Source organism: Falco cherrug, chromosome 8 (assembly GCF_023634085.1).
Source record: "Falco cherrug isolate bFalChe1 chromosome 8, bFalChe1.pri, whole genome shotgun sequence".
Classification (NCBI taxonomy): domain Eukaryota; kingdom Metazoa; phylum Chordata; class Aves; order Falconiformes; family Falconidae; genus Falco; species Falco cherrug.
The window spans coordinates 53741361-53765112 of record NC_073704.1 but is presented as its reverse complement, the minus strand read 5'-3'; the positions used below and the strand labels follow the sequence as shown (position 1 = coordinate 53765112).

The 23752-nt window shown below is 51.0% G+C and overlaps 2 protein-coding genes across 2 annotated transcripts in view; one reads left to right on the top strand and one right to left on the bottom strand.

The window, feature by feature from the left end:
• STK10 (serine/threonine kinase 10) overlaps nt 1-14924 on the bottom strand; it is a 52531-nt gene extending 37607 nt beyond the window's left edge. Inside the window, exons 1-2 of the mRNA XM_055718356.1 lie at nt 14645-14924; nt 1964-2128 (exon numbers count right to left, since the gene is read on the bottom strand). Coding sequence (XP_055574331.1) covers nt 1964-2128; nt 14645-14800 — 321 coding nt within the window. The 5' untranslated portion in view covers nt 14801-14924. The remainder of the gene's footprint in view (nt 1-1963; nt 2129-14644) is intronic.
• A 2398-nt stretch (nt 14925-17322) lies between these two features.
• EFCAB9 (EF-hand calcium binding domain 9) lies at nt 17323-23403 on the top strand. The gene is given in 5 exon segments (XM_005439282.2): nt 17323-17353; nt 18457-18597; nt 20054-20213; nt 21150-21306; nt 23347-23403. Coding segments are annotated over 5 exon segments (546 nt in total).
• The last annotated feature ends 349 nt before the right edge of the window (nt 23404-23752 follow it).

Sequence of the window (23752 nt, the reverse complement as noted above, 5' to 3'; positions counted from 1 at the left end):
AATAGGAACAGCCTGAGCAATGAAATGCAAATGCCGCTCATGTAATTAAAGAAAGAGAACGACCCTCCTCCCAAAACAACAGACAAGGCTGTAACATCTGCCCGCACGGGAGAGCCCCATACAGGAGGCTCTTGTTCCAGTAGTTTCAAAGAGGCTGTTTAATTTTAGTAGGTCAGCAAGCATATGACATTACAAAGCACTTCTTAGACAAAAGCAGAGCCAAGGAGCTCTGCAATCCATTTTCCCTACAGGAAGGAAGGCAAAGCTTCCTATTGCAGGGAGGAGGTAGCAGGGGAAAGGGGAGGGGGCTGACATTTGAGAGGGAACGGCCAAGGCCAATGTATAAAATTGAGGCAGACCAGGCACAAAGCAGGGAGCTAAAAAACAGCAGAACAAGGTGGAATATAAGCGAGCCCCATCTCTCACCCAAGCTGGGTGTACGTTTGCCTTTTTCATTTTGCCAAGATTAGTTTTCCTGCAGTTGCAATCTCTCCAAATCCTGAGTCCCCTCCTAGGAGGGATGTTTGCCTTTCACTTCCTTAGAAGGGTACATATTTATTTTGTTCTTTACTGTACCCAGGGCTCAGCATCGCAATTAGCAGCCATCCAAATACCACGCCTCTGCACAACCTGCAGCCCAGCTCCCTCCAAGCAAGGAGATGCACAGAAGGAAGTGGTCAGGGCTGGGTACCGCAGCCCTCTTAAGCAGGGTGCTGAGACGTTGGGGGCTTTTCAAGTTTTTTTCCAGTAAGAAGGGACACCAATGCATCTGACATTGCAAAAAGTACTTGCTGAATAAGCACACATTGCCCAACAAACAGTACCTCTCCCGTGTTGCTTAACTGAGGAATGAAGACGACATGGATTGCGTTATTCCAGCGACAGCCCCGTGGCTCAGCCCACCTCGGCACAACAAGCAGGGACTGATGGCTCTGACAGCTCAGCTCACAGAAGTGCCAGTCTCAAAAGCCGAGACCTCTTTTGTTAAACTCTAGTAAGATTACCCTGGGAGGTCACAAAGGTATCTGAAACGTTACAAAGAGGAAGCGAAAAGTAACAGAGCTGCTGAACACAAGCTGTGACACTCTCCTGACTTGCCAGTAGTTCTAGGAAGCAGCAGATGAACTGGCCAAAAAGATGGGTTTGAGAATCCTCATATTCACCGGATTTACACTACCTTGACAGAGGTACACCTGCATGCACAGTTATTTGAATCGAGCATGGGGCAAGTATACAGGGGTTCATGCCCTCACCCTCTCCAGCCCTCTGCACCTTTCCCTGGGCAGCACACAGGAAGGTGCCTTTCACAGTCACCTTCCTCTGCTGCTAGAGTCTCAAAGAAAACAGCAGAAAGGGGGCAGGGGGGGAACATATATACCTGCCAGGCTAGGGGAAAGAGATGCAGCTATTCCAGCTGCAGCACAACTAACCATTGCGCTAACCCACTGGATTGCATTTTATGTCCCTGTGCCTCCACAGCCATGGGAAATGGAGCCTTTGTTATCAGTTGCCTCTGCATTACTGATGCTGAGCCAGAAATAAGACACAAATAAAAAAACCCACGGGGTTACCCTTCCATCTGTCTCTCAAAAGAGGGACTGAGTGGAGAACACATGCCCTTAGTGGTGCTGTATCTTCTACCTTTACAAACTCCAAATGGTGGGAATAAATAAATAAATAAAAATAAATCAAACTCCAGTTTTCACTTCACTACGAAGATCTCTTGATCTTCCCTGGGCTGTTTATAAGCAGCTTTAGTTGGAAGACAGCTTGCTCAAAGAAAGTGGGGAAAATCCAGGCACTGATGGCACAGTGAGTAGAACACAGCTAGGTAGTCATTTCTAATTCACACTGATGCTTTAAGCTGATACAGAGATTTTGGTTTGCCATAAATTAGCCATTTCCTCTCTGCAGGGTGAGAAATGTGCAGCTCTACAGGTCACACACAGCAACAGCCTCTTACCCAGAGCTTGCCATCCCAATAAAACGCTCCCAGCAGCTTGACGATGTGCCGGTGATCGCAGGTGGCCAGTATTTCAATCTCCACCATGTAATCCTCCAGTTCATCTTCACTCTTTGTTTCAATGACTTTGGCAGCTGCTAAAGCACCAGTTTCCTTATTCTTAGCCTGCAAGACAAAACGAGTGTTAGTAAAACAAAGGCGAGGAGAGCCAGGAGCACACAGTACTTGCACAACTCTTGCTCCTCCAATTCACACTCAGCTTGACTGGTACCAGCCACAACACAAGCATGGGAGCTTGCAGATGCATTTCTGCTTCCTCAGCCTGCGCACAGGTTTGCAGAGGATGAATGCGTCAGGGCCAAAGCATCCCCCTTCCTCCCTCCAGTCTCCAATGCCCACACCACTGCCCATCATGGGGAGAAAGAGGCTTCTAGAAAAGGAGCTGCATCCTATTGTTTGTAGGATTAAAAAAAAAAAAAAAAAAGGAAGCAAGAAAACCTCAGAGTACAGAGATTCTCCGATATTGTAGGTGATATTTTCAGTTACTAGAAGTCCTGAGTATACAGATAATTCAGCCACATTCACAGTACAGCTGCACACCATCACCACCCCAAACAGCCCTTCCTCACCAGGGCAGTTTTCTGTAACACACGAGGGAAACTTAGCGATCACTTCCTCGGCAAGTAAAGCAACAAGAAGGGGGGGTGTTGATTTCCCAGGACTGGCCAGTATTCCTGGTGTTGCATATTAGTAGCTCTTCAGATCACAGTACGAAAAATACTATGCATGCTCTTCCAGCTGCCCCCTTGCTTTACGTAGTGCCTTTAACCAACTTACTCACCAAATAACCAGAAAACCACCAAACCCTCATTGTCCTAGCAGCTGGAAAACTTTTGCTGACTTTCCCTGCCCGTTCCTCACAAAGCAGATGTGTACCCTTGGGTTAGCAGCTTGCTGACCTCCTTCCCCAAGCAGCTCTCACTGCCTAGGAAGGGGGCACCGACAGCTGCACAGGGGCTGCTTTGCTGGTAGGTGCCACACACCTACAAAAGGCTGTTAATGCTGGACTGGAAGCATTTGCAGACGTGTTTCTTATCACCCTGCTCCTCTTGTGCCCCCACCCAACAAGAGGAAAAGGCAGCTGGTGAAAGGCTTGGCTAAAAGCAAGGATCTGTAAGCAGGCAGTGCCAGGTGAGCCTTGGAGCCAGTCCCATGGAGGACCATTTCAGTATCATCCACCCAGCACTGTCCATTGGCTCCCCCCAAAAATGCCAGGGCGAGACTGCATTTTGCAAATGCAATTTGAACAAATTGTTACAAAAAATTAGAAGTTTGCACCAAAACACCAAAAGGGTGTTTGTGAGACAGTCTGCACAGGGGGCTTCACTGTGAGATGTGCTGTAAACTGGGAGAGGGGGTGAGACAGGAGCTGCTGACTCAGGAGCACCCTGCCCTTCCCAGAAGGGCATTGAATCAGCAGATCAAGGGACTGGAGAAATCCCTGCAGCTCACCTGCTCTGCTCCCTACTGACGCACGAGAGCCCCCATGGCTCGATTCCAGTTTCCTGGAACCCATGTTCCTTCCATCGCACCCACTCTGGGCTGCCTTCCCCCAGGGGCAAAAGTCCCACTGTAGATGTCCTCACCAGAGGAGCTGAGCAAGCTCCAGTTGTGACCTTTCTCACCGCTCTGTAGCTTACATATCTGTTTGGGAAACCTACACGGGAGCTTACAGGAGGATTAATTCCTAGTATAAACACAACAAGCCCCGCTGAACGGTTTTATACAGCTTAGGTGATAGTATAACTGTGTACCAAGGAAGAGGCTGGGGAGGAGGGGGAAGTAATAAAAGAAAAATCATACAAGGGAGGGAGGAAAACAACAGACCCTGAGTCTCTGCTGGGTCTTGAAGACTTGCTGCATTCACAAGTTGGCATGGACAGCCGTGTCTTTACAACAGGGGACAAATCCATTTCCATCTGGGCTCACTGCCCAAATGGAAGGCGGCAGCCCACACTGGTTTCAGAAGGAATTAGGGGGTGTCTTTTGGTCAGGTTGGTTTGTTTCTTACCCAGTTGCTGCCAGATGCCCACAGGAGGGCACGCAGAACGGGGCAGGGAGAGATGCGGTGCAGAGCAAGCATGGGGAAAAGCACAGGGAAAAGCACAGCACTTCCAAATCGGAGCAAGAAGTGCCCCACTGTTTGCTCTGCACTTATGGTGTTGGGAGAGGTCCAAGGAGGGGAAGTAAATATTGTGAGAAGAGGTGGGGCTTCCCTTGGAGGTCAGCCATCGCACGCTTCCCACCAGCGGGGTCCCAGCCAGCTCAGCGCTTCCAGGATGCCGGGGCCCTGCAGGCACCTGAAAAAACCCAGGAGCAGAGCGTGCCCCAGTCCCCCCACAGCATCATCTCCCACTGAGAGGTCTGAACCAACATATCCTCATCCCAAAGCCTGGGGGAGCCACCCCAGCAGCCACGCTGCCACCCCCAACCCCTCCTGGGCTTGCTAAGGCATGCAGGGGTGCTGGGTGCTGAGCTGGAGGACATAGTTTTGCAAACCAGGCTGCAAGCTGTGGGTGGGGGAGAGACCACAGCCCATATGTTCACCCTGGCAGCCTGACCTCATTCATCGTTACTCCTAAGACTAACGGGTGAGCAACCCAGCAACCCCCAGCAATCGCTTCCTTTCTAGATACAAGCCCATGTATACCCTGCCTGATGCCCAGCCTTTAAATATCTCCATTACGGGATTAGCTGCTACCTTTCTCCACCACCTTGGACTGCCCCAAATGAGAGTGTTTACCCAGCCATCTCCGTTTCCTCACACATCCTAGCAGGGGATGCAGCTTGGGAAGGGAGGGCATTCCATAAGCTTCCACCCCAAAGGGAGAGGAGCACTGCATTGTCCCATGTCCCCCCAGGCCAGCCAGCACAGGGAGGTCACACCAGTGGAAGCAAAGACCACCATCTCCAAGGAGAAGTCAGCTCAGGACATCACAAACTCATGATGCAAGAATATGAGCTTTTGAAACAAGCTCACATGGGTAGGGATGCCACGAGGATGGTGTGGGCACAGACCCTGTACTTTCCGTGGTCCTGTGATAATATCACTGCTACAAATCAGCGCGCTCACCGCACTTCCCAGAAGGGACCAAAATGCCCCACAGCCCTGCAGGACGGCAGAAGCTGAAGCAGAAAGGGACCTGAGACTGTGAGGTTTAATGGGAGATTTTTGAAAATTAGTCTCCTCCGGGCTGGCCCACTGTAGCGTGGGGAGGAGGCTGGTTGCCCCACACAGCTGCCCTTGAGAGGACCAACACTCGTAGAGGCTGGGCAGCTCATACCCTCCTGAGTGGTCCCTGGCCCCCAAGCCCAAACCCAGGAGATGTGCACCGGCTGGTGCGGGCACTCCTGAACCGAGCTGAACAAGTCACATTGATCATCACAAGAGATTTGGAAATCCAAGAAGCTTCTGTCCATTTCTCCACCTTCTCTTTCTCTCCGTCTGCTCATCCTCCAGCCCTGACACTAGGCTACAGCCACGTTCCCAGCAGCCTCCCTGGGAATGGCAGCTGCCTGCCATCAGGCAAACGGCTGCATCACAGCCCGTCGCAGCAGCCAGCCAGCTCCAAAAGCTGCTCACAGCCAGCCAGATTTATACAAGCAGCGTCAGATTTTGGCCAAGTACACCAGGCACTCTCCCTGTAACTCACATCTGGCAATTTTCTTCAGCTTCTCCATTGGTATTTTCCTGCACACAATGTATTACAACACAGATATTCTTCCAGGAAGGTGTGTTGGGTTCTCAAATAGGCCAAATACTTATGCTGACAGCCCTGGGAACTGGTTTCAGAATCCCAGGCATGAGATGATCCTTTGGGGTTTAAAGCCCTTTCCTGATTTCTGCTATCTTTGCGCAGTAGATCAGAATCTGCCCCAGGACATGGGTACAAAGCAAAACACAGCCTGCTCTGACCTCAAAAAGCCAAGCTAGCCATTAGGCAGAAGGAACCAGCATCTCCAAATCTGTCACCTGCAGGCCTGGCTGATACCCCTCACGGCCAGGGGACACACAGCACCAGGCTGGGAAGAGGCAGCATCTGCTGCTCGCTCTCCAGGAGCCGTGGAAAGGAAGAAAAGGGGCCACCAGCCCCTCTGCAGCTTCACCTGTACCTTGGCAGGGGGTGGATGCCCTCACCTTGCAGCTAGGGAAATGAAAACTTCTCTCACGGTGGCTGCTTTGTTTGTCTTTAAATCCCAAAGAAAGGAAGAGACAATGATATGGAGGAAAGAAGAAAAACCAAGAACTATCAAAAAAGCACCCTAGGATGACTTGCCAACACCAAGTTGGTTAGCCACACCGGCTGAAAGGGAATCATCCTGCAAAATAGTTTGAACTACAAATCCAAAATCTTCTGCAAATCCCAGCCTAATAACAGGGTCTCCGACCCAGCAAAACTCCATATCAAGGACAGAGAGATGGGGAGAGAGATTCTATTCTCAGGTAGAACACCCCCAAATGTGCAGCCTTTGAAGAATTCATGCTGTTTCTCATTTTTTCCAGTGAAATTTGTGGATAGAAATGAAAGGACCACTTGGTGAGATCCAAGAACAGAAACTGTTTGATGCCGGTCTATGACCTATGGCTGGTCTGTCAAAAGCACACATCCAGTTCTATCTTCTAGCTCCGCCACTTTAATGCCATGGATAATTTATCCCTGGAGTGCTAATTAGCACCAAAAAAAAAAAAATACAGAGCAGATTATAGTTCAGCAGTGCATCCTGGGCACTCTGCTGGCAGCTGTTAGATTCATTACAATCTTGGCATTTAAAACCAGAAAAGCCCTCATGGCCACTACCAGCCTTTGTGCAAATCGACACACTCACAGACCACAGTGGGCAGGTCTCTGTAGAAACAGGATTGGAACATGCATTCCATGAAAGAAAACTTATTAAAAGTTATCCGTTAAACCGCTTCCAGAAAGCCATGCCAGGAGCCAAGCAGGATACAAGGCAAAGGATCTTGCTGGAGTCCTCTGGACCAAGATGGGCACTGGCCATGACACTGCCAAACACACTGGGAATACCAGGGAATAGGGAATGAGTAGGATTTACTCTTATAAGGCAGAGGCATAGAGAAACTACTGCTCAGCTTGTTGATTTAAAGGGCGAGAGGTGCCCGTTCAGGTGACAGAAGAGGCTGTTTGGCCTTTGCCTGTGACTCACCCTCTGAGCTATTGTGAAAACCAGATCGTGACCAACGCAGGAACTATTTTAAGCCTTTAAAGAACGCATTACCGGAAGGCTGGATTGTTCGGTCCTTCCTCGGGCAGGACCGCTGCCGAAGGCACAGCAGTTTCTAAGTGAGGGAGAGGAAAACCCTGTATGAACTCTCACTCGCTAGCAGAAAGGAGAGAGCTAGCACCAAGTGTGCCCCAAATGCTTCGGCTAGGCTTGCTCATCCGCAGTGTCTTCCCAAGCCAAGGGATGATCCTTTTTAAGCCAGTCTGCCATATCACGCCACCATCTTTTTGGTGCAAGCTACTCTTCCCATGCTTGTAAGCCCTCCCTCCACAGCAGGATTGCTGATTCTTCAGATTATCACCAAGTTAGAGAACCAGGAGTAAAAAGCCTGGTGCTTTCAATGGGTGCTGTATTTGAGGGTTGATCGTTCCGACTTCCCCCCTGCACCATACTCTGGTTGTGTGTCTTTGTATACAAGCAACTGCTCACTTACATATTTCTCAGGGATTATGTAATGGTTAATTGCCTTCTGATGAACTTTGCCTGAGCCGCCTGCATCAATAAACAAACACAGGATAGACTGCCTTGAGTCAGTGCTTGTATTATTGTCAAATAATCAATGGGAGCTTAATTAAGTTCCATGCCCAACAAGCTCCCTAGAGCCACTTCAGTTTGTCACTGTATATGAAGCCTGTTTTTTTGGTTGGGTTTTTTTGTTTGGGGTTTTTTGGTGGGGTTTTTTGAAACGCTGATTTCAGCCCTTGGTACCACCCAGCAGACCAGCGGGTGACACACAGGCAGGGGTGCAGCAGCCAGGCTGGTACAGCCCTCACCTAGCAGCCCCTGGTACACACAGCAGCCCCCACTGGCATGCATCCCTCGGGCATCGGGTCAGGCAGGACCCCAACTGCACCAGGCTGAACCAGGGCTGCTGCTCTGGCAGCTGTGGCAAAACTTCTGCAAGGGCTAGGGGGAAGTGGAAGTGGCTTGCAAAATAAGTCAAAAAAGTTAGTTAAAAAAAAAAAAAAAAAGCAGAAATGCCTTCCTCCAGTTTTATGAACTAGAGGCAAAGGAAAGTAACATCACCAGAGAGCTCAAGCTATGACCAAGGACTTGTTTTCTATGTAGACGTGCTGAAAAAGTGTGACCAAAGCATGCCACGTACACGTTTTCCTGCCTCAAAAGCTCAACAACAGCCCAGCAGAAGTGGGTGAGAGATAACAAGCTCAAGCAGCAGTACGTTAGTCAAGGAGCAGAAAAGCTCCACGTGATGCTTCAGGCCTCACCCCCAAATGCGGCAGCAGAGGCCACAACAACAGCAAGAGGCTTCTGTGCTATAACCGCTATAACCCACCTACAGAGACTGAGTGGACCTCATGGTCCTGGTGTGAGCAAGAAGTGAGCAAATACCCAGGCAGGGTTTGAGGAGAGGGAAGATCCACATGGATCCAACATCTTCAGCCTACATAAGCCTAGAACTTGGAAGCATGAAACATCCTTCAAATCACTGGTCCCCTAGAAGAGTGCTGTGCCCCAAGAGAAGCATCCCTGCCCTGGTCTTCATTCAGTCAATGCCACAACACTGGGAAAAAATTAAAATAAGGGGGGGGGGAAAAAAACCCCACGCAACCATTTCTGAGTTTCCTAGCAACTTTCTGCAGCAGATTTGGTACATAGAGCGCCGAGGCCTGAGCAACGGGCTGAACGGCCACTATGCCCGAGCGCCAGGGAACAGGGCTCAGCCAGGCAGTGCTAGTATGCGCTCCTGTCCATCAGCCCTTTTTCACTGTGCTGGAAAAGCATCGGATAAACAAGGTCCTGGTGGCAAAACAAAAACCTGATCAGCCCTCTGCTATCTCCATAGCACAAGCCCACCAAGGGAGGCCACCCCAGCAGCACGCCTGTGCTTGGCCACGATTGTCGAGAGAGAAATACAGGGCAGGCAGCAACTCAAAGATGCTAACAGATGCAAGCACCGAGGTCCATCGGCATCGGCTGGTTTTGGTGGGGCACAATTTCCTTCACTGTTTCTCCTGCCTATTGAAATAACACATAAAACATTTCAGTTGGTTAAATAAGGGCATGAGCACAGGTAACTATGAGGGAATTGCACAAGAAGGAAAAATGTCAGGAAGGTTTCCATGTGTTGGATGGGAAGAGCATTCTGTTTTGAAGAGCACATGCCTGGGAGGTGGGAGTGAGGTGCTTTTTTATAGCCAGGAGGCAGAAGTCAGTTAATCCAACTCCAGCAGCACTAGTGCCATCACCCTACTCTTCACAGGGGACACGCTGCCCCTTCCAACCCTGCATCCTGGAGGCAGCATATGCAGACACTGCTCCTGAATGCGACTGCATTCTCTCTTCAGTGGGAGCAAAGCAGCTCCAGCAACAGGGCGATGCTGAGGCTCAGCCGCTGACCCTCAGGCTGTGCTAGCAAGGCAGGGGCTCCCTGAGCCCCTGGTCTTGCCATACTTAACCCTGGCACAGCTACATGAGTCACCACCCCCTGCTGCCTTCAACAGCAAATTTGTTAAAATGTACCTGTTACTTCATTGTTTTAAAGACTTGCCTTTTTTTTTTTTTTTTTTTTATAGTGACTGCTCTTCATAGCTGAATTCCTTTTCCCTGGGGATCTGCGGCTGAGCGAGGCTGGCAGTGCAGGCAGGAGGGCAGCACAGCCACCCGCCGCAGCCAGAGCCCCAGCAACCTGTGACCGCACGGTGTGAGGGTGGCTTTGACCCGAGTCTCACGAGGACAACCCTCGATTTACAGACAGCAGCATCCCAAGAAGGAGAATCTTTTTTTTCCCCCCCAAGGACACCACACATTCAAGAAAAAATAATAAATAATTAAAAAAAAAAAATCACGAGACACACTCAGCAGGGATTTTCCCAAGGAACGATTGCCACATGCTTGACGGTGAAAAGCTCAAAGCCTTCATCTAAACTTTCTCTTCCATGCAGCTGCCCACAGCTCAGCCCACTGTCAGCAGCATTGCCAAGCTCTGGGCCATGACGCTGAAGTCATTATCAAAATATTTAGGCCATGGAGAGCTATCCCTCTCCCCTGCCACACAGATACAGCCGCGGCTCCGTGGGCAAGGGACAAGCTTCACTTGGACTTCAGCAGGGATGCAGCTTCACACGTTTCAGTGAGTTTCAAGCGAGCATCAAATTTAAAGTTCAACCAGGTTTAATATTGTTGGACCACTGCTCTATAACTAAAGCAGTGGTGTCTTCCCATTACTCTTCCCTCCTCAGCTGAAACATTTTAGGAAAAAAACTTTCAGTTATTCTAACGGACAAGGCCATGATTCGATATTACCTGTGGGTTTTAGTATTTTTTTTGTGGCCATAGTTACAATCAAACTTCCTCCCTCCCCCCCCCCCCTTTTTTTTTTTTGTTAGGCTAACTTAACAGATTAGCATCTCTCTGTGGCACCCTTTCCAGGAATTACACGCTAAATCCCCCATGAATCAAACCGACAAGAGCTGAGCCCAAGTCACTCGACCCAGCTCGTGCAAAACCAGAACGGTGCAGGTTCAGCTGGCGAGCAGAGAGGTCTGCATGTGGCGGGGACAGTCTTGTGCCTTCAAACGGGCCCATGGCTGTGAAAGCCAGGCTTATAAGGCAGCTGCACAACATTTAACAATTAGTCTTTTATTACCCAAATTTCAAAACAGAGCATTTATAGTCTGTAGCATGTACAGCACTAATACCACCATAATAGAGCAGATAAGATACAGCTTAAAAAGCTGAATTTGGGTTAAGAAGAAAGGAGAATGACCACACAAAAAGCACGCTTATGGCTTGCTGTGGCATGGGGTTCAGCAACATCTCTCCTCAAGCCGGCAAGGACAGCTGTTTGAAGGCAAGTTCAAGTGAACAAGCCCCTTTCCCACCACGGTGGGGGCTGCAGGCAGCACAGTCGCCCACGCTCCCGCAGGGGACAGCCTGTCCCCACCCTGCGAGGAGAAAGCCTTATCAGGGAGCCAGTGTCCCCATCAGCGCACCCTGGGAAGGGGAGATAGTGTTTCACAAGAGGCATGAGTGCAGCAAAACCATCCCACCATAAGAAAGGCAACGAGTCCCAGGGCTTCTTCCAGCACAGCCCACGCTTTTGTAAGATCCAGTCCACCCCTGCTAGCTTGTGAATTTTCAATGCCCAGAAGAGCCCTTGCATACCTATTCCTGCTGACATTAATGCAACTACCTGCAACAGTAAATACTGCACCAACTAATGGGTTTTGCAGGACTGAGATGTGATTCAGCAGCTCCAAGCGTTCAGCCCACGGCAGCCTGCACCGCTGGCTTCGCTCCGAGCATCTGCACAGCTCCGAGATCCGCATGGCTTTGCTTTGGCAAAGCAGCTCACTGGGGGTGCTGCTACCACTTCTCCCCCCATGCACACACAAACAGATGTCGACTTTGAACGAATAAAACCACAGCTATATATTTTATTGATCGTACCTTGGGCATTTTTGAAGAAAAAGAACTCTGCTTTCTTAAGGCTGTTTGAAAAGGGTCTGAGTTAGGAACTTTTACAGGCCCACAACCCTAGAGGTGCTGCAGACTTCCCAGGCTAGCACGCTCTGTTCACAGCTCCCAGCTCCTGGCCTAATGACTGATTTAATATTATTGATTTAACGAGCTTTGGATGAGGTGGGTAACAAAGCATATTTGGCATGCAGTGCATTACTATCTATGGGCTGCTATCCCTTCCTTATCATAACTGCTGGACTTACCAAAACCAAGACATTAATAGAATAAGAGCTAGAAAGAAACAGTTTCTCCCCGCCCCCTCCTACTCTTCAGCTTCATTACCCTCTGCAACTAGTTTCACTGTTTCCTCATACAATTGGGTCCTCCTTTGCTGAAAAAAAAAAAAAGTCTTTGTATAACAATAGGGAAATTGCAGTAGTTTCCACTGGCTGCAGGTTTCTTAAGGTCTGATGTATACATTTCAGACTCCACTAAAGACTTTGTTATTTTTAATTAATATATATTTAAATTAAGCCTGTCCCACTTTCATAAGTGCTGTGTCAAACCAGTTCAAGTTTGCTCAGCCGAGTACACGGGGAGTCCAAGACAGCGTTCCCTGACAGTGTTCTGCAGGGCAGTAATGCTCCCCAATAAAACCATCACCCAGCTGAGCCCTCCTTCCTCCTGCTCAAACCCAGCCTCATAAAACCAAAACCTAGTAAAACAAGCACATTTTTTTCTTCTATCCATATCTAAACTTCTCCCAGGTCCACCTCTTCAGTGTACAAATCCCATCCTTTTGCAATGTTCAGGGACAATCGGCTCTTTGGAGGGAGTACAACATATGGTATGTAGGGCAGGATGCAGGCACAGGCAGATTCTGTCACCTCCCCACGCTTCCGTGTGTGGAAAAGGGGCGGAAGACCGGCAGGAACTTCATTCAAACATCCTGAAACTTTCACAGCCATACAAACAGTCAGACTTGCTCTAAATGATCCCTTTTGTGTGAACGGCAAATTGACTTTAAAGTGACTTAAAGAGAATGATTAAAATTGTTCTTCATGTCTTGGCCATCTACATTCTCCTTGAGCACAAGTGGGTTAGTTTGCTTGTTTGGGGTTTTTTTCAGGCAGCTGAGTAGAACAAGAGGTCAAGCCTCTTCTTTCACATCTCCATCCTACATGCATCACCACCTTGGGGAGCGCTCCAGATTTAGAAAGACAGAGGAAGGCAATATGCAAGTTAAATCTGAGCATGACAGGAAACTACATTTCTGCAATAATGCCACTGGCCATTACCTAAAATAAGGCGTTACAGGATGTGGCACCCAAATAATTTGTGCATTTTAAAACAAACAAAATCTTGCATGAGAATTCTTCAAAAAGCAACCATGTCCATGTGCCAACCAGGATGGAGAACAGGTGGAGAAGAGATCAAAGACTGAGAATTAAAACTTTACTGAGAATAAAACAGCCTTTGATTTCTGTCACAACATTAACCCCCACTCCCTGATCAACTGTGTTAAAACACCACAAAAGCAGACGGTCGCCTGAATGTACCAGCTATAAACACGTGGTCTTCACTGTGCCATTTACGATAACCCATATTCTCATTTGGGTCAAAATGGGGATTCAAAGGAGATGGAAGTAGCTGGAGATGAGATGTTATTACCTAACAGGCTGCCATCCTTAGCCTACAGTACCTCTAGTTATCCTGCTAATTTTATTATTGGTGTGAGGCTGGAGTCAATAGCAGAGGCACTCAGGTATTACAACAGACTTAACTAAACCAGCCACTTATAAAGTAGCTTTATGCTGAAAGTTACCTACTTCGGATATGCTATACATGTTTAAAATAAAAAGGATTTAAATCAGTTATTCTTCTACGTTTTCATTTGTCTCAGAAGCCTGTTAATTTCTTTTACAATGCTTACCTTGTTCCTATCATTGCATGAGAAACCTAAGCATGTAATTATCCTGGAGAAGAGTGAATGTTGCTAATATACAAATGGGTTTCCAATGCACAACACCAAATAAACTTGTAACAGAAGCACTGGTGCTACTTTTGGAAGGAAAAATACATTAAGGATGTAAATATGATTTTTAGGAACTGCATTGTAATAGAAGACAGGATCCTTCACCAAAGGCTTCCACTCACTGGACACTTAGAGCCCAGGGTGTTTTTTTAGAAAGTTTCTATCAAATAATACGATAGAAACAACAACATAAATACAACAAATCCCAGGACACCGTAATAAAACACTTCTGTCCTGACCTGCAGCCAGCCTGCCCAGAAGTTCCTACTTCTTTCCCAGTTCGGAGAAGCCAACACCTTCCCTAGCAAACTGATGAGACCATCGGAAGGCAGCTGCCCAGTTCCAAACTGGGTGTAACAACGGTGCCCCAAGCAGCCAGGAGCCCCGGCCACCCCCACCCCCCCCCCCCCGCCCCCAGCTACAGCACAGGGGAGCGCAGTGTGTCAGAGCCGGGAACAGCAAACCCGCTGCTATTTCGGAGTGCAAAGTACTGCGAGTATTTGGCCTTTAAACCCCCCATCCTTTAACATAAAGGTTAAACATTCATAGCACGGGCCGTGTCCCCGCTGCCGGGAGCCGGGCTGTCCTGCTCGGGGCGTGCTGCCGGCGGGGACACAGGGACACACAGCACCGCCCGCGGGGCTGCGGGGCGCAACCCCCTCGCCTGACACAGCATCGCGCGGAACACGGTCGATTTAAGGGGGAAAAGGAAAATCATAATTAAAAAAAGCTGCTCGCCCTCCCTCCCCCTGCCCCAAGCCAAGCGCTGCACTCAGCAGCCGCCCGCCCCTGCCCCGGCGGCGCAGCTAACGGGCCCGGCACCGAGCCCGCGGTGCGGGGGGCGACACCGCCACCCCCGCGGGGCCGCAGGTGCCTCGCCCCGCCCGGCAGCCCCCAGCGCCCCCCGGCCGCCGACCCACCTTGTAGACCTTGCCGAAGGCGCCGTCGCCCAGCTCGCCCACCACCTCCCACACCTCGCCGGGGTCCAGGTCGCGGCGGACGTGCTCGTACTCCTTGGACCGCCGCTTCTCGAAAGTGGAGAGGCGCAGGATACGGCGGAAATTGGCGAAAGCCATGCCGGAGCGGTGCGGGGCTGCCGCGGCCGGGGAGCTGCCGCCAGCCGCCTCCCGCGCCCTGCCCCGGGGGAGGACGGAGCCGCTGCGCCGCGGAGCGGGGAGCGAGGCCGCCTCCAGCCGCGCACATGGAGCCGGCGCCGCTCCACCTGCTGGCCCGCCCGCCGCCCCCGCACCATTGGCCGCCGCCCGCCCCGCCCCGCCCCGCCCCGCCCGGCACGGCACGGCACGGCACGGCACGGCACGGCACGGCACGGCACGGCACGGCACGGCTCAGCCAGGGCTCAAGCCAAGGCATGGCACGGCTCAGCCAGGGCGCGGCACGGCACAACCTGGCACGGCATGGCTCGGCCAGGGCACGGCAGGGCACGGCTTAGCCAGGGCACGGCACGGCACAGCCCGGCACGGCTCAGCCAGGGCACGGCACGGCACAACTTGGCACGGCATGGCTCAGCCAGGGCGTTGCACGGCCCGACCCGGCTTAGCCAGGGCACGGCACAGGCCGGCACGGCACGGCTCAGCCAGAGATCAAGCCAAGGCATGGCACGGCTCAGCCAGGGCACAGCACGGCACAACTTGGCACGGCATGGCTCAGCCAGGGCACAGCACGGCATGGCTCAGCCAGGGCACGGCAGGGCACGGCTCAGCCAGGGCACGGCAGGGCACAGCCCGACACAGCCCGGCACGGCTCAGCAAGGGCACGGGCCGGCCCGGCTCAGCAGAGCGCACCACCCCGTGCAGCGTGGTATGGCACAGCCCGGCTCGGTTCGGCCCCGCCGCAAGCCGTGCCCTTGAGCGGAGCAGGGAGTCGCGTATCACATCCCCCCGAACCCCACCCCGCACCCCCCAGCCCCGCAGGCGGCGGCCGGCCCGTCGGGGGGCGATGGTGGAGGCCAGCGAGGCCGGACACCGGCCGGGCCCAGCCCCCCGCCGCCCCGGGGCCCGGCGAGCGGAGCGGTTGAGCCCACAGCCCCGGGGGCTGCGGGAAGCGTCACCCGAAGCGCCGGGGCACCGGAGGGACGCGTCCTCCCTCCCGGCTCGGCTCACGTGAAAACAGCCAGGCACAAATATTTTTACATTTCCCAGCGGCAGGAATTGGAGCGCATCGGCACGGCGGGCCAGGCGTTGTGACCCCGGCGGTGCCAGGCGTGCGGGTCCGCGCCCCCTGCCCCGCAAAACTTCCAAGCCCCCGACACCCGGGCTGGAAATGCCGCGGCATGGGGACACCTAGGGGAAACACCGGGCCGTGCAGCCGCAATCCGGCACGGCCCCGGCGTGGGCAGGGGGCTGGGGGGCGCGCGGCTGCCCCCGTTAGAGGGGGGACGACGACGACGACACGGGGGCGGGGGGGGGGGAGGCGCCTACACACCCCAGCCCCCTGCGGAACGCGGGCTCTCGCTGTGGGAGCATCTTGGCGATTTCTCCTTAGTCCCCTGGTTTACGAACCCTAAGCACATTGTCACCTCTCCTTGTCTTCGCTGTTGCCAAATCCCCTGGGTTTATCCCGGTACGATCAGCCCTCGCATTCCTGCTGCGAGTTTCCTGATGCTGATGCTTGAAATACTATTAACTCCGGTTCCTGGAAATTGGTGGCTGTGTGAGAATTTCAGCTGCCTTTTTTTTGAAAAAAGTTTTGTGTTCCCCTACTTCTTCCGTTCTCCCCACTGAGTTGTGGGGGAAAGGAGCTGAAAATGCAAGTGTATCCCTGGAACAGAAAGAAGCTGGAAATAACCGAGCGCTTTTTTTCACTTCACTTCGCTTCACTTCATGGGTTTCGGATCTGATCTGGTACAACGCGTGGATTTGGCAATCCCAGAGTAAAAATAGAACAGAATCAGAGCAATTGCTTTCAGAATCTCATCCTTTTAATCTCGATTTTCCCAATGTTTTAGCTATCAGTATTTTTAACGTTATAATTCTTAATAGCCTTTTTACTTTATTGTACTAGGGGACCTGGACATTGTACGCAGCCATAGAAACATTGCACGGATGGGACCCCCAGCAGTCACCAAGTCCCCGCTTGGAGCAGGAGTGTCACCAGCACTGGACCAGGTCAGACAGCAATCTGTCCAGCTAAGTCCTGAAAAACTTCCCAGAATGGAGCGGACATGACATCCTGGGGTTACCTGCTCCAGGGGCACCACCATCCCGGGGGGAGGGTTTTCCCTAATGTCCCACTGGACCTCCTAAGCTGCTGCCTGGGGTCATTGCCCCTCGCTCTGTCACCTGCCTCCCCGATATGTGATTGACTCCGTCATCTTTGTAATTGCCCCTACAAGAGCTGTGGGCATGTATTGGGGATACCTATCCTTATCAGGGGCTCTAAAGATATGGAATCCAAGACAAATCCTAAGCCAACGGGCTCGCGGTGCGGGTAGATGCCCTGCAGACTACCTGAGGGAAGGCTGATCAGGCTGGGGCTCAGTCAGAGAGGTGATTTCTCTGCTGGCATAAATTTTGCAAACTCAAGTTACCCCTTCAGAAGTTTCTGAGCAGCTCCGATCCAGCACAGCATTTTGGGGGCTATGGCAGCCTATATCCAGCGCTTGAGACCCTGTAAGCAGATTTACTATCTCTTGGCTCCGTAGTGAAAGGGAATCAGCCGTTTGAATTCTTTCCACCCATTTCTTGCAGAACACTCACAGGTGTCAAACCCAGCCAGTGAACAGGCTAATTATCTACCTATGAATTACTTCAACTGTTTCTCAAGTGATAATAAGAGAAAGAGAATATAAACTCCAGAAATGCAAAGAATTTTGCAAATGTGCCCCAAGCTCCTAGGAACACCTCTGATCCTATGGAGAGGTGGTCACGAGCATCACCATCGCGTTAACCAGGACCACTCAGCACAGTCCTCAGCAGCACGCGTTAGCAGAGCTGAGCTCTTGCTCACCGTTACGACCCAAGGAGGAGAAACTGCTGACCTGACTGCAGGACAGCATACGGCTCCACGTTTTAAATGTGGGGTTACAGAGGGTCTGGCATCCAAAGTAAGCCAGTGGATTTAGATTTTATTAGTATTATTCTTGGTATAGCTTAGGAGTAAGGAATAAAGAGCACTTTCAATGGTTATTGCTGTGCTGGATTAGACTCGTTCTGGGTCGGAAGAGAAACGGGTGATAAACACTTTATATAAATAGAAGAGCAGTTTGGCTTCCTAACAGATAACTTGAATAAGAAACTGGGCATTCAAAAGCAGCCATAGCTCCCGGACACATTGCACAGACACCGTCAGGTGCTGGAAACTAGAAACATTAAAGCCCTGGCTAAGAGGAAAAGCAAAGCCCTGCAGTGGCTGCTACATAGCACAGCCCCGGCACGGACAAACAGCCTCTGGGTACCACTTGTCTGAGGCTGAGATTTGCGCTACAGTCTAAGATAAATCCTTAAGTCTGTGCTATCTTGCACTTTTTAATCAAATTTAATGCTCTTGATCATTGTAAGAATAATTTCTGTCACTTGATTTTAGTACACGTTATCCTTTAACACTGAATGGAAGGGGATCCCTTGCCTCTACATCTGAGGGGAATTCTTGAAAATGTGGGGAAAGCATTGAAGCTGTGGGACAGAAGTTGCACCTGGTTCTAGGGCAGGTTTTTCCTTCTGTGAGGGGTCATTGCCATGGTGCTAATTCTGTTTGGCTGATCTTCCATGGCCAGCTGAGGTGAAGCTGAAATCTGGGTGTTTTCTGCAGCATTTGTGTTTAGATGAAGTATACTGCTTGTCGTCAGTAAGAGATGCTGCAGCACTGACAGTGTATTTCCAGCTCCTGGATGTTCATTGAAAGAATTATCTGAACAGTAAGTAGTTCCAAAAACGAGGTTGGCATTAAGGCTCTAAGATTACAAGCTCTGTGTAATGTTTTGAAAAGAGACACACAGAATGCTGCATCGCTTAGGATTTAAAACCAAAGATCACAGACATCGCAAATACTGCACTTCAGATGTTAGGACAAATGCAGCACTCTGTCATACTAATTAACTAGCAGCTTGGTTAATGCAAGTAATTGGCAATACCCCAGAAAGCTTTCAGATACAGCATGTGCCACCACGTCCTCCCTGCTCCATCGTGCCCCAACCACTCTGGAAGGTTACATGGCCTGGCTACTCCCGCATTGGCTTCTGAAATACGTGGCTCAGGGGACCATGCAGAGCCACCGAGATGCATTTCCAGCTCTCACTGAAGATACTTCTTCCCCCTTTCCCCTTCCATTGCCTCCTTCCCTGTTTGTGTGACAGGAAAAGGTCCAAAAGCCTATGAAACCTGTTTGATTTTATGGTATTACTGTCCTCTGCATCGCAGCAGCACGTGAAGCCCCCAGGTCAGGCTCACTGGTACTGTACAAACACGATAACCAGGTCCTGGCACAAAAAGCAGACAATCGACACAGGAAAAACCCAGGCCAGTGATGAAGGAGATCTTTACAGCTGTGCAAGCAAGATGCCAGGAACACAGGGCAAGAGGGGATTTCTGGCTCACTGAAGCTAATTCCTTAGCACTGCAGCGACCTCATCATGTAATCCTTTCCATAAACCGATCGTGCTCTGTGTTAGAAAGCAGGTAGGTTTCTCGCCAGTAGTGTCCTCCACATGAGGCTGTTCGCAACCCTCTTGTCCACTGGTTCACAGCTTCCCCGCCTCCTGCCTGCAGTACTTTGTTCTATCACCATGTGTTTGCAAACCCCCATGGTGCTCCAGCTCCAATGATACCTCTTCCTGTGGGTTTGCCCCACTGACAGAAATTTAAGGGTAGCAGAATCAGACCAGGCTGCAGATATTTTTAGCAGGGGCTGTTGGTCCTGTGTTTGCGGTTGGGGAAGTTTGACGGAAATGCTTGATCTGGAAGTTTGGCTCTTCCTATGCACTGGAGAAGATGAAATAGGACTAAAAATAATCGTTAGTGGGTCATGGAGTTAAAAGTGACACCTCCAAAAGAAAAACAGGTTCTATTTCCAAGGTTTCTGGTTTGTTGGAAAAGTCCTTTTTTCCTCCAGCAGTGAGGTGGAAGAGATGACAGACAGAAAAATTATGAGCACTTTAACATTGCCTTCTGTGCAGAAATCACATACCCTGTCATAAATCAGGCCATCTTATTAATGCTGTCTATTAAACCTAAACGGTATCTCTTGTCTGCTACTGTGTTTTAATTGCCTGTGCAACCTGTCTGGGAGCAGTGGGCATTTAAAATAAAAGAAATCCTTCTAATTATTGCTCTCAGCTTTGTGCAGATGATGACTGAGAGCTCACTGTTTTCCAGATCTGCCGTTTTACTGCTTTCTCCACTGTGTGACCGACCTGAGTAAGGACCAGGTCATGCTGCCGTTTGAATTGCTGGAGCAAAATGCGAGGGGGAGGATTTGCTTAAATGAGTTCTACATGGTGGTGTGCATCCTCCAGTCCCATGAGGTGTGTAGCCTGTGGGTCCTGGATTTGGTACAGGGACATCTGCACCATCCAACACCCCCATAAAGGGAATCAACTCACTGGAGCTGATCTTTACTCATGGCAGGCAAGGGGTGAAGAAGGTCCCTGGGTCTGGATGTGGCGGTGAGGCTGCTGCATAGAAAAGCAAAGCAGGGAAACGAGCAGCACCCCTATTAGTTCCAACCTTGCTTCTCTGTGATAAATCTACCCCTGAACCTGTTGCTAGGTAGGAACCATCTAAACACTCCTCCTGCTTCAGGCTGTCCATCTTAGCACGTTCTCCAAAAAACAAGCCCTCAGCTGTGGCTGCCTGTGGGGAAGAGAGCAGAGCATCTGTTTTCACCCATCAGCATTTGCTAGCTTGTTGGTGCAGCGGGTACCGGTGTCCTTCAGCCTCCCTGGCATCACACGTGGCCCAGGCTGGGAGAGGCTGGTGCCTTTCCAGGGAAAAGCAGCAAGGACAGCAAGCTTCGGCGAGGGAGAGGAGTGGTAAAGCCAGGGTTACCCCCAGAGCTCAGACTTGCTGGTGGACGTGACCTGCAGCTCTGCTCTCACCAGGTACCCAGCCAAGGGCCCACTCGGGGCTGCTGCCCGTGGAACTCGGGGTGGGGGGGGGAAGGAGTGGAGCCAGACGTGGGACATAGCCCTGCAAGTTCAGCGTGCGGGAGGGATGGGGAAGGACCTCTCAAAGCAGCTTTGGAGTTCGGCTGGCTGGCGGTAGCTCTCCCCAGCACAGCCCCTGTCCGGCTGGCAGCAGCCCCGCGCTCCACAGCAGGAAGCACCAGGATTGTGGTATTTCCTGCAGGCGCGACTGGCGGGGGGTCACCTTTATTCTCTGGACTAGAGCACCAGCTGGTGTTCCACGTATTCTTTCCAAGCAGGAAATCAGTGCTTATCATCTGTGTCTAAACCTTTCTGCCCTGAAACAGAACCATCCACTGGCACGCGGGACCTGCCTTTCAGCTGCTGGACGTAGATGGGGATAATAAGATCGGTTTTAACATGTCTGAAGCCACAAGGTTTCTCTCCGACATCCAGAAATAACTTAAGAAGACATTCAACGACTTTGATGTTTCTGGAAATGAGGTAAAAATAGAGAAATTACAGTCAAAAAAGAAGCCATGAAAATGCCCCTAAATTCAAAATTGATCCTTTACACTGCAGCCGCTTCTCATTCAAGCCTGAGTTTTGTTTCTGCTGACTGCAGAAGCAGGACTTTGATGACTTGTTGCACAGTCTGAATTGAAAATGTTTTAACAGTAAGATAGCAACAGGAAGAAATCTTTTTGGAGGAGTAACCCAGGCATGTTCCTCTGTCTGAGGAGACTCCAACAGGAGGAGGTGGCAGAACTAGCAGAAGTGCCTCTATTTAAGCCATTTTCTTCGGAGTTCACCTGGGGCTTCTCGCCATTTTCCAAGCTCTCTGCAGTCCATTTGCAGAGCTGCTGGCCAGGGGGGTACCTCAGTGGGGTGCCCTCGGACTTGAAACTCCTGCTTGAAACACTGTAAGTGCCATACCTTGGCTGATGCCTCTGCCATGGAGATGCTGATGTCAGATAGGAGCCCCAGGAGAAGCCCTTTCTCTTCTCTAATGGATCCCTCATTTTGACCTTTAAACCAGCTCCAGGTTCCAAGGAGAGGCCATAGGGATCTTGCCAGTCCCTGCCCCATGGTGGGGAGCAGCTCCCTGCAGCCAGCAGGGGAACAAAGCTGGTAACGGTGCCTCCCCTCCAGCTCTGCACTGACACCCTCCTCCTTACAGAGGTGCCTGCACATCCCTTGCTAATTCACTTTTGCCACCAGCTCACCTCTGTCCCAGCCTGGTCAGCAGGGCTCTTTCAAATCCCTCCCTGCTCTGAAGCACTCCCTGATTAATGAGCACCTGTAGCGACACTGCTAGGGAATCAGTCATTAATAGGCTGTAGACATCTCTTAACTCTTGTCACATCTTCACACTGTCCTCATGACTTCAGCATCTCAGCATGCTCCAGCAGCGCATTCAGCAAGACAGCCATTAGTAACCGAGGGAGAGCCCTTCTGCTGCTGCTAGGTTCCTGGGTTATTGTTTTTACTGATAATTCTCCTCCTCTGTGTTCCACTCCCGGTATCCTCTTCAATTACTTGTTTGCACAGAATTGGCACAACTGTTTTCTCCAGCCAACTGCTCATAGTTAACAGCAATTCCCCAATTAAGGTTTTCAATCAAGGCCACTACACGTAGCTCAGAAAAATCAGATAAACACATCATATACCGTATCAGAGTTAGTACCATACAAAGCAATGACTTCCAGTCATGCAGTGGGAGCGTATAAGGCTCTGCCATCACTTTAAGAAGGGACACAGCAAATGTATTATGAATCCTCCCTTCCTGATTTTCCTGTGGCTCCTGTGTGATGGCGCTCAGGACGATCTGCCCCACAACCTTCCCTGGCACTAAGATCAGGTTGACAGGCCTGTAGTTATCCAGATCCTCCTTCTTGTAGGTGGGCACCACTCTGACAAACCTTCAGTCTTCTGGGACCTCTTCAGTTAGACAGGACTTTTGATAGTCATCGCTGTGGTGAAACGGTTGAGGAAAAGAGCAATGACTTGCTTTTTTCGTTGCCCCTCTCCTGTGAGTGCTGCACGGTTTGCAGAGGGTTATCAAGGTCTCTCTCCTGCTCAGGACCTGGGGGCAGTTCTCCAGTGCCCCTGAGCAGTTTCCCAGAGTAAGAAGCCTCAGCCCCAGGTCGCACTGATCCTGCCCTTTCATCTCGAAGCTGCCGATCACGAGGCCACTTCAAGCAGGAGCAGGGCAGCGGTGACAGCCATGGAGGCACCCCGGTCCCCCCATCCACCCCGCCCCACCGTAACCCTAGCTGTTATGAATCACTCCAACATCTGCAAGCCATTACAAATGCTAAAGAAGCAGCCATGTGCCAGGGAGGTGCCCTATTAGCTTGTAACATGCTCGGGATGAGCTGGAGGCAATCAGTTGGAACCAATTTCTCCCAAGTCAATCGGGAAACTACAGCAAGTTGGGGAAGGGGATGAGAGCCTGGACTCAGGGCCTTTCTCTGAAATAACCGGTTATACTGGGCAAGGCTGCTTTGCTAAGCTAGGGACCTATCTCCTCTCCAAACCCAGCAACTGAACTACAGGGAATTCAAGCTATTTGCAGTCTTCTGCATCGACAAACAGTAACAAAAAAAGGAGGGGGACCATGAACAGCTTCCCAGCAGGACCAGCAAGCTCCTAACAGACTGACAGAGCCCCTTACCCAGCTGGGAACAGCACAGCCTCACTTCTCCCCTGGGCTCAGTTTACAATCACCAGACAGATGTACTGAACTCGTAGACAGTGAATAAATCAAAGTGCTGCAGCGAAGCAATTGCCTCTTCTGTTTTCTCCCCTGCACGTTGCCACTGCTCTGCCGAGGTGAGCACCAGACTGGTGGCTGAGGAAGAGGACGGACTGATGCAACGTGGATGGCAGCCTCGTGCCTCGCAGCTCTCCCCAGGACTAAGCCTGACGTTAGCATCGCCTTTCCCCG